Here is a 10,167-nt window from a genome sequence, read left to right on the forward strand (position 1 = left end):
AGTACAATATGTTTATGGTTCCTAGCAATTGGCCGTTTGTACCTGGAGATGGAAAAATGCTTGCCCGTGAAAGTCTGAGCTGATCGGTGATTGGCAACCAAAGCAAGATCGAAGGTTCACAGACTCAGTGATTTCACTGGGGTCTTAGAAAAAGTGAAAGGGGAGCTCTGGAAAGTGCCCTCCCTGTGGTGGGCCCCAGTAGGACGTTCTGCTGCTGGGTCTCTAAGGCGGGCCAGAGCCCTGCTCTCTTGGGGGATGTGCCTAACACTGGGTCTCTAAGGCGGGCCAGAGCCCTGCTCTCTTGGGGGACGTGCCTAACAGAGCTTCACTGCTGCGTGCCGCTGACCTGTTAGACTAGGGTGTCACTTGGGAATTTGCTGCCCTCAAACCCAGCCCCATTCCTGACTTGGAATTTATGACGTTCCTTTTGATCCTTCAGAGAATGTGCTCAGTCTGTGAATTACCCAGGTAGATAGAGTTTGGTTACACACGCCCTCGATGGAGACGCATATAGGGCACACTCCTGGTCGTGAAGAGGCGGGAAGCACAGAAAGGCGGGCTGGCCCCGGGGGAGAGTCTTACAAAGGACGCCTGCCTTCTTTTTATGTTGGCCAGTTCAGTCTGAGAGTAGACAGTGGAATTCTGCTTGCTTCTAATTGGACAAGTGGACTGTCTTTTGTCAGGTCCCAGAAGAACGAAAGAACATGCCAGAGTGTAGGCAGGGGCTCCCGGAGCTTTGCTCCATGTGGCCTTCCATGACCAGACCCCTCGTCCCTCTCTGTTCCCATTTTCTTCTCTCCCCCCCACCCTCACTCAGCTCCAGCTGCACTGGCTGCCTTGCTGTTCTTCAGATAAGACACACTCTTGCCTCAGGGCCTTTGCACATGATGCTCTCTCTGCCTGGGATGCTCTTCCCTCCATTTGGGCATGACTGCCTCTCACCTTTTATGGTGTTTACTCAAATGTCACATCCTTTGGGCACCCTCTCTAAAATCACACCACCCCCATGTCTCTTTTCCTCTCCCCCATTAGAGTGTCCGTCTTAGCACTTACCTGCAACACACAGTGTAGTTTACCGACTTTGTTGACTCACCGACTAGCATGAAAGCTCTCCGAGGGCAGGTGTTTCTGTCAGTTTTTCATCTGAGTCTCCCGTGCTTAAAACCAGCCCTGGCACAGAGTAGGCACACCGTGGATGGTTGTTGAAGGAATGAATGGAAATTGGGCTGCAGAGGCTGGAGAAACAGATTGCTTATTTTTCTTTCTTACCTGTGGTGATTTCCACTCCCCCGCCCCAGGTACTCCACCATTTACACCATGTTTCCTGTGTTTTCTCTGGTCCTGGACAAAGATGTCAAGTCAGAAGTTGCCATGCTGTATCCTGAGCTCTACAAGGATCTCCTCAAGGTTCACTGGACTCCCCCTTCCCTGCCTCATTCCTTCCTCCCCTTCCTCCTCCTTCCCCTTCTCTCTCCCTACTTTTAATTTATTTCACACAGACCCTCCGTATCTGGTTTGAACATACTGATTTGAACTAGTGGTTTCTTAGAGGAAGGCACGGGATTTTATTTTATTTTTCTTAAAATAGTAGTGTACGCACTTGTAAAGAACATTAAACAGTGCAGTAATATGTAAACTGTAAACAGACCAAGTAACAACTTTAGAAAAAAGCCCCTGACGGTTCTATCCTGCAGCTGCAGCTGGTGTCTGCTCCTGGAAACGTCCTTGTGTCACTTTCAAAAGGTGCATGTGGTGTGTGTGTGCATGATTTCATTCATTTGTCCTCAAGGAATTTTACTGAAGAGCAGATTTATTTCCACTTAATATCAATTCTCTTTAAAAAATGTAATTCTCTAATGTGTCCAGATACGTGCAAGACACTGTTTTTGATGGAAACAGGCAGGTCGCCCACTTAGTGGAGGAGAAGTGGGGGGCAGCTGACAGTGGATGGGCCAGGTCGGGTAGTAACCTGCTCTCTCTCGCTTTCTCATTTAGGGAAGACCATTGTCCTACAAGACCTTCTTAATATGGGTTTTGATTAGCATCTATCAAGGTAAGGAAAGCCAGACCACCTGTTGTCTCATGCTAAGGGTCAGCTTTTCTGTTGTGCATAGAACCCAAGCTGGAACCCTGAAGTCTGGTTAAGGAGCAGGACAGTGCACCCCAAGGGAGCCCCTGCTCGGCATGTTCCGGGGACTGGTACACTCAGCCCGGTGATGGATCTGTGAGGGGGTGCTGTCTGCCTCATGAGATAGAGTCAGAGAAAAAGTTAATGGATACTACTCAAAACCTGCCAAATGCTTAAGCCATTGTAACAAAAAGTGGTTGCTTTCTGGAATGTTCCGAAACTTTTTCTGAGGTCAAGTTCTAGTTTTTGAAAGATGTATTTACCTCAGTGACCTCCAGGGAGGGTCCCTCAGATTGCAGAGGCTGTAAGATGACTTACAGGGGAAGAACATATCAAAACCCCTGTCTGTGTTTATTTCTGTTTTGATGTGTGTTTTATAATGTGCACATAATTGTGCTGCCTGTCCAGGTACCAGCATATAATTTACAGGTATGCACTGTATATTGGGGGGTCTTACTGATGGGACATGCACCATCTATTTGGCTTCTGCTGTGCTAGAAAAACATGTATCCGTACCCTGTAGCCTCCTGCACTTTCCTTCCTTGCCTTGTTATGGGGGCATGGCACTTTGAGCGTCTCTCAGTTATCTCTGTCATTTTGTGTGTGTGTTGGGGGGGAGTGGTTAAAAAAAACACATGACCTAAGATTCACTATCTTAACTCTTTTTAAGGGCATGCTCCAGTCGTGTTCAGTGTATGCACAGGGGTGAATTACGTTGTACATTTATAGCGTTACATTGTTGTAAGACAAGATCTCTGCCCCGTTCCCTCCTCCCTTCCCTCTCTATGAACATGACTACTTTAGATTACCTCCTGCAAGTAGAGCACCCACAGTATTCGCCTTTTCCGGACTGCTCGCTGCTGTCATTGTACTTATGTTTTTTATTTTTTATTTTTTTAAAGATTTTATTTATTCATTTGAGAGAGAGAGAGAACACATGCAGAGGGAGAGGGAGAAGCAAACTCCCCGTGGGAGCCCGACATGGGGCTCACTCCCAGGTCCTGGAGATCACGACCTGAGCCGAAGGCAGATGCTTAACCATCTGAGCCACCCAGGCGCCCCTTACCTCTGTCATTTTAAATGATAGATTTAAGTTTAAATTTCTCTTTCTTGTTCCATCCACTCCAGATAGTTACTGTCTCCTGCCTCTCTTTTGTTTTTCTTCTTTCCATCTCTTTCCCTCCCTTCTTCTCTCTTTCCCTTCCTCTTTCTCTCTCCCTTCCTCCTCTCTCTCTCTCTCTCCCCCCTCTCCCCTGCAATTATAGACTCCTTATTATCTAAGGTCCAAAGGGAAAATAGGAAACCAGAATGGGACACCTCTGTAAGACCTCCATGAAATCCCACTCATCAGCCTCATTTAGCAAGTGCCACCCTCCATGTCTCAATGGAAAATAAGCAAAAGGACCCCCTCCTGTGAGCAGGCCTGGGGAGCCCCCGGGAGCCCCGGGCGGGGAGCGGCGGGGGCGGCCTCTGTGGGCGGGCAGGGCCGTGTGGGACTCCGGCTTCCGCTGCCTTCGCAGGGAGCACCATCATGTACGGGGCCCTGCTGCTGTTCGAGTCCGAGTTTGTGCACATCGTGGCGATTTCCTTCACATCGCTGATCCTCACTGAGCTGCTGATGGTGGCCCTGACCATCCAGACGTGGCACTGGCTCATGACGGTGGCCGAGCTGCTCAGTCTCGCCTGCTACATCGCCTCCCTGGTGTTCCTACACGAATTCATTGGTAAGACCCCCCACCCCCCACCCCAGCTACAGCCCGGCAGTTGGGTCCGGGGGCGTTGCAGGCTGCTGGAGGAAGGCCGCTTCCCCTGGACTCACCCTGCGCTCTCTGTCCTACAGGCCTTGGTACTCGGTGGCCCCCATTTTGTTACTGGCGTGCCCTTGGGGCAAGTGGTAGTTGTGGATCCGCTTCCTGGAACAGAGGCTATCGGGCGTGATGTCGATAGGGTTTCCTTTTAAAAGCACGCTGTGTTAACCAGCTTAGAAGGGAGTTCATTTAATTCAGCAGAGACCGGGGGCGATTCTCGAGGGTGCTGGCCACTGTGCCGGGCTCTGGGGGGGCTATGTGGAGGTCAGACGTGCACGTCTTGCTCATGAATAAATGATAGCCCCACAGGATTTGTCCTTAACCTGACGTTGAGGAACTCTGCCTTTCCCTGAAAGCATCTCTGATTACGTCTCTTGTTGATCAGGAAACGGTCCTTAAGGTTTTGGTAAAGGGGCAAGGAACATCCCGTGAAAAGTGACATCTTCAAGCACTTTCACGCTTGTCCTGAGAGTCTGTCCAAATGGGCTTTGTGGGCACCTGCTGTGTGCTCAGTGGCTTGGGGGTGTTGAGCTCTGCCCTCGGGAAGCTGCCACGGGGCCGGGTGGGACCGTGACCGTGACCGTGGACGGTGCCGCCCAGTCCGCATCCTGCTGCAGAAGCCCGCGAGCCGTGCTCTGCTCTCGCAGAACGCTCTGGGCTTGCGGGCTTACTGTCCTGCAGTGGGGGCGCCCATCCTTAGCTGGAAGCCCTCCCCACTGCGGCACTGCCCTCAGACCCCACCCCGCTTGGCACTGCCCTCAGACCCCACCCCACTGGCCGGGGATTTGGTGATCAACCCAGAGGCAAAGGAAGGGAAAATGTTTCTGGTGTCGGAGTGTCTTTCTGCTCTCAGGCGGCGGGGTGTACAAAGGACAATCCCGGCTGTCAGATTCCACATCTGAAACACCTGTAAGAATTGTTTGTGCCCCGAGTTTTCTTTCCCTGGTGTTGGAAACAGCATCTCAGTGACTGTCCACGAATTCAGCTGCAGAAGCAGGTCAGAGAGAGGAGGGAGTGGGGAGAGTCCAGGCCCCGAGAGACTGAGCCCAAGGAAAGGGCCAGTGCCAGGAGGCCGTGTGTCTGTGACGGAGACAGCTCCCCGCGCCCCCACAGCCGTGCTGGCTATTCTGAGCTGCACGTGCCTTCTGGGACATTCCAGCCTGCTCACCGCTGTCTTCCCGTTTGCTTACAGATGTGTACTTCATCGCCACTTTGTCGTTCTTGTGGAAGGTCTCTGTTATCACCCTGGTCAGCTGTCTGCCCCTGTACGTTCTCAAGTACCTGCGGAGACGGTTCTCCCCGCCCAGCTACTCGAAGCTCACGTCGTAGGCGTGCGCTGGCCCAAGGCACGGCGATCTCGCGCTGTCCTGGCGGACAGAGTTCAAGTTGCGTTTTTCTTAACCGCCAGCTGTGGATCTTGCAGTAATCGCTAACACGTGCAGTTTTGACATGAAGAGGCTCTGCGCGGGGTCCTGACGCCAAATGAACGGGGAGGTTCCTGGAAGGGGCCTGCGCGGGCCTGCTCGGGCCCCTCGCGATTCAGCCCGGAGTGAATGTACATACATATGTTCAGGCTGGTGGCTCAGCTAACAGGTTTATACGTGGGTCACTGTGCAAGCTTCCTATGACTTGAATTTTGTTGTTATGTGATAAAAGTTTCTGTCTAGTTGACGATTATAGAGGGGTTTTTGTTTTTGTTTTAAACAGTCCTAACATGTGTGTACTCTTTATGTCTTTCTCGCTCTTACAAACCAGTTTCGGAGAAACGTAAAAGCTCTTGGTATAGGTTTGTGGGAAGAGACAGTGACTTTGGTAGAAAGTTACCCAGACAGTGATCTCAAGGTGAAAATGCGAAATATCATCCGAGGCAGTGCTGCTTACTGAGGCCGCACCGGCTTCCTAGAAAGACACAAAGCAAATGAGAGGAGAGAGAGAGGGCGCCATGAATCCAGCCCCGTCTCCTCCCCCTCGGATTCAGCATCTCGGATTCAGCATCTCCGGCACTTGACTTAGCTTCACCTGCCACCTTGTAAAAGAATTTCAAAGGTATTATCCTGCTTCGTTCGGACCTGGTAACAATGCTGAAGCCTGTGGCTGTCTGAGGACGCCTGCAGACATTTCCAGCAGAGTTGTTTTAGCAGGAAACGTGCCACTGAACAGCTCCTAAACGTGTCGCCAGAGTGATAAGAGCCTCAACTAATTCTTTAGACAGCGTTGCACATGTGGCCGGGCCCCTCCGAGTCCCGCCTGCAAGGTCAGGCATGGGGGGCTCTCCGCTCCCACAGAAGTCTGTTTCCCATTAGGAGGCTGAATGACAAAGGTGGAGGCATCGCACGTGTTGCCGCCGCTCATCGTTCCTCGGTGGCAGCCCCGGTGGGAGGAGGCCCGGGCTGCAGCCTCAGGCTCCGGGCTCCGTCGCACTGCCTACAGCTTTCAAGGGGAACTTGCTGCAAGGCAGCCACTGGTAGCGATCCCTCCCCCACGGGACTAGAGTACACGCATGTGTGTTTCTCAGAAAGCTGTGGCTTCTCGGTTCAGAGGAGGAAGGGGTGTGCAAGGTCTGCACTGGGCAGGGCAAGGCATTCTTGGGTTTTCGAGGCTCCCGGCGCTTCAGCCACACATGCGTGCCATCGGGGTTCGGCTGCTCGACCTTCCGGAGCTGACCGTGCTTGAGAACTGGGATTTGGATGAATTCCTCCAGCCCCTCGGCATGGCGCTGCCTGTGTGTGCTTCAGGACCGGGGGAGCTGGGGCGGGAGGAGCCGGCAGTGGTCCCGTGCTCGGGGAGCACTGTCGATATGCTCATATGTTTATGTTGCCCTTTTAACACTTTATAAAGTGACCATAGGTTTCAGGCCCTGGTAAGCTGGCCCGTGACGTGGCTTCCGTGTTAAGATTCTGCAGTCCCGTTTGCCTTCCTGTGCCAACCATTTCTGCTACACAGAGAAGGCCCGCAGAGAATATAGGTTGCGGTGAATGAATGGTTATTTAGGAATTAGGACCTTGGTCCAAAAGTCTCAGAAAGACTGAACAGGTCTGACATCTTCCTGAGTGATGTTAATGGAGTTTCAAAGGTAGGGGAGGGGAGTGTGGGGCTCAGAGTTTCACACTTCAGTGTGTGTTTTTGGAAGTCTGATTAGAAGTCTTAAGTCGTTCTGTTCTGAGTTCGCAAACCCTGAACCTGGCCTTCTTCACAGACAGGTGATGGCTCCTGCTGGTAGGTCTTATGGAACCATTGCTAGGAAATTTCAGACCTTCCCGGGAGATAGAGGGAGATGGTGTCTCTGGTTTTTTTTCCTCAAGTCCCAAGTTTGATCCTGGTGTGTGAGTTGACTTTTGAGGTCAACAACTGAGATACTGTTTGCCATCTCCAAGGAGGGAAGCTTCTCAGAGAGGCTGAAGAGACCACCCTCCCCCGCCCCAGAAGTTGAAGGATGCATGTGTATGCCATTGCAAACCTTGTTCTGTTGTCTCGGTAGGTCGGGACACTTTGGTAGGCGGTCAAGGGCCAGAAACCCAGTGCAGCCCAGACCACCGTGCCGTGGTGCAGCCCCATTGGTGGGCAGGCTGCTCTCACCACCTGGTGGGGGGCCTCGAGTGTCCAGGAGCACGAATGTTTCTCAAACCCTGGAGCCGCAAAGGGCAGGAGCCTCAAGTTGGTTGAGAGTACAGGATCCTCCCCTGCACACGTCAGCCGCATCCCTGCAGAGAAGGGGTGCACACGCGGGTTACACTTGGGTTACACGCGGGTTACCTTAGTTGTGGGGGAGGATAAGCACCTGGGCTGCTTTATAGGAGGCTCCCGAGTTCATAACCCTTAAGCATAAGGATCTGTTGACCTTTTTCTTGGTTTACCAATCTGGAAAGAATCTAGGAAGCATCACTGACCCCTACCCCTCCCTTTGGACCTCAGTGGGACCTAAGTCTCTGACAGCTGATTTAATTCGAGGCTGGAGGCCCTAGGGCACGCAATCAGTGCTGTGCAAACATTTCTCTTTAAAGTGAAAACTACAACCCCTCCCCCCCCACCCTCTGACACCACTACGTATTTCTGTCACGATAAGCACTTTTTTATGATGGTTTTTATTCTATCTTTCGGTGATGGTTGTGTGTGTGCGTGAGGACAATGGGATCCGTTTTGTGGTTTCTCCTTTTTCCCTCCTTGCTTTAATGATCGGACGAGCTTCTCCATCTTCAGTGATTTCTGATGCCTGACAGTGTTGTTGGTCCGGGGTTGGCGGCTGTGCGGGCACCAGTGGGTGTTGTGCGAGGTGCTGGGCGAGGCGTTGCACTGACTGTGGCCGCTCGGGGCGGCGGACTCGGCCACAGAGCCTTGGAGGGCATCCCGGGAGCATTCTGACATCGGAGCAGACCACCTGTTCACAGCCACCGGCAGCTGGGGGACCAAGAGCTGGGGCGTCTCCCACTGTTGGGGTCATTCTATCCAGGTCCCAGGCCAGCTTCCCTTAATAAGTGAAGCCCTTTTGTGTCGCAGTAATCTTGAATACCGATGTCTGCTTGCCCTTCCCTCGGTGTGTTCTCTGCTGAAAGTTTAGGTTGTACTGACAACTTTTGAATGTATCTTTTGAGTTTTGTCCTCATTGGAAATTGCCACAATAATGCCTATTCTTTCTCTGGACTTTTGCTTTTATACTTTGTTTTGTTTTTACTGGGGTGGGGATGGGAACGCCCTCATGCCTTTATGGGGCAGCATTTTAAACCTTTGCCAAAATTGCCGATGGGACCTCCATGAGCTTCCGCTCGCTCCATCCTATTGAAGGCAAACACCTGTCAGCTGTTTTTTATCTTTAATCTTCTGTGCGCGTTTGTGTGTATGTGAGTCTCTGTCACCTCCCGTTTTTTGATGAGATACTTGGCTTGCATTAAAATCCCATTACTCCCAGCTTTGTTTTCATTTAAAAGCATACAAGGGGTTTTGTAAATACAACCGATTTTCTTTCTCCTCCCTTCCTTTAATGTAAAGCCTTTTGTCGTGTATACTTAAGGGGAAGTATTTCCATTAATGATGTTAATTTTGTCTCGGAGAAGTACATATTATGTTTTTGAATGGAACGGAGAGGCACACCACGGCGTGAGCGGCACCCCGAAGACCTTGAACTCCGCGGCACCTGCTCACGTCGCAGCAGCTTTACCCGCGGATCCGCCCTGGTCACTGCGTGGTCGGAGGTGTCGTTCACGTCGCTGGGCAACGTCCGTGAATACTGCATTTGTGGGGTGGGGGGCAGGTGGGGGGTGCACAAAAAAGTTGTGGCTCATTTATGATTTTGTTGCAGTGGGGCTAACTGTAAGCTCTCCTAGGAGTCCGTGGCCGCCCCGTTAGTAGGTCTCTACGGGTGACCCGCCTTGCAGATCCTCGGCAGGACAGCGTTTTGTCATCAGAGGGAAGCTCTGGTATAGGACGCTTTAATTTAGCACGACTCCCAGATGATTGAAATTCTCGATCCGGTGATGATACACATGTGATCCTGCGTGTTTCTGAGCGGTTCTCCTTTCATTGTCTGCCAGCCCGGCCCGTTGCTGTTGCCCAATAAAGCTTGTGTATTTTATGCCTTTGGGGGATCATTTAATTTGTGCGGGAACATGAATTCTGGTGTCAAAATGAAGGCTTCTTATTATAATGCTGTTTTGTGTGTAACTCATGGTACAAAAAGTGTAAATAGCTTTTTCTCCAGTTAAAGTTATTTTGATTTCGGCAAAAAAAAAAAAAAAAAAAAAAAATCTCATCCCAAACCCATGCATTGTTTATTATTCTCTGTCGTTGTCTATTCCAGACATGTCAGAATTTCAAAAGGTGATCGGTATAAATAGGACAAAGAAGAAAATTTTATAAGATTGTTTACTTATACACATGGTCCTTGATCAGTTTACTTTTTTTTTTATCAAGTGATAGATTTAGGAATGCAGTCACCATGGGTATTAGGAGGGCACGTGTTGTGATGAGCACTGGGTGTTATACGCAACTAATGAATCATTGAACACTTTATCAAAAACTAATGATGTACTATACAGTGGCTAACAACATAATAAAAAAAAAAGGAAGGCAGTCACCTAAGCTTTAGGCAGAAGAAGTTTGTAAGCTGTTGTGTAGGAAGCAGAGGACATGTTTTATTAATTTCACCCAATGCCTCTCAGCCAGGGGTGCTTTTGTCCCCCAGGGGCCTCACAGTAGTGCGGGAAGGCATTTTTGGTTGTCGCAGCTGGGGTGGGCTGC

General features: G+C 50.8%; 1 protein-coding gene across 4 annotated transcripts in view; it reads left to right on the forward strand.

Annotated features, from left to right (window-relative positions):
* ATP9A (ATPase phospholipid transporting 9A (putative)) overlaps positions 1-9,674 on the forward strand; it is a 126,520-nt gene extending 116,846 nt beyond the window's left edge. For all 4 annotated transcript variants that reach the window (XM_034640146.1, XM_034640145.1, XM_034640143.1 and 1 more), the window contains 4 exons: positions 1,299-1,407; positions 1,996-2,053; positions 3,649-3,852; positions 5,129-9,674. In XM_034640146.1, the coding sequence (XP_034496037.1) occupies positions 1,299-1,407; positions 1,996-2,053; positions 3,649-3,852; positions 5,129-5,265 (508 nt within the window). In that variant the 3' untranslated portion in view covers positions 5,266-9,674. The remainder of the gene's footprint in view (positions 1-1,298; positions 1,408-1,995; positions 2,054-3,648; positions 3,853-5,128) is intronic.
* Positions 9,675-10,167: the final 493 nt, after the last annotated feature.

This window comes from Ailuropoda melanoleuca, chromosome 13 (genome assembly GCF_002007445.2).
Source record: "Ailuropoda melanoleuca isolate Jingjing chromosome 13, ASM200744v2, whole genome shotgun sequence".
NCBI lineage: Eukaryota > Metazoa > Chordata > Mammalia > Carnivora > Ursidae > Ailuropoda > Ailuropoda melanoleuca.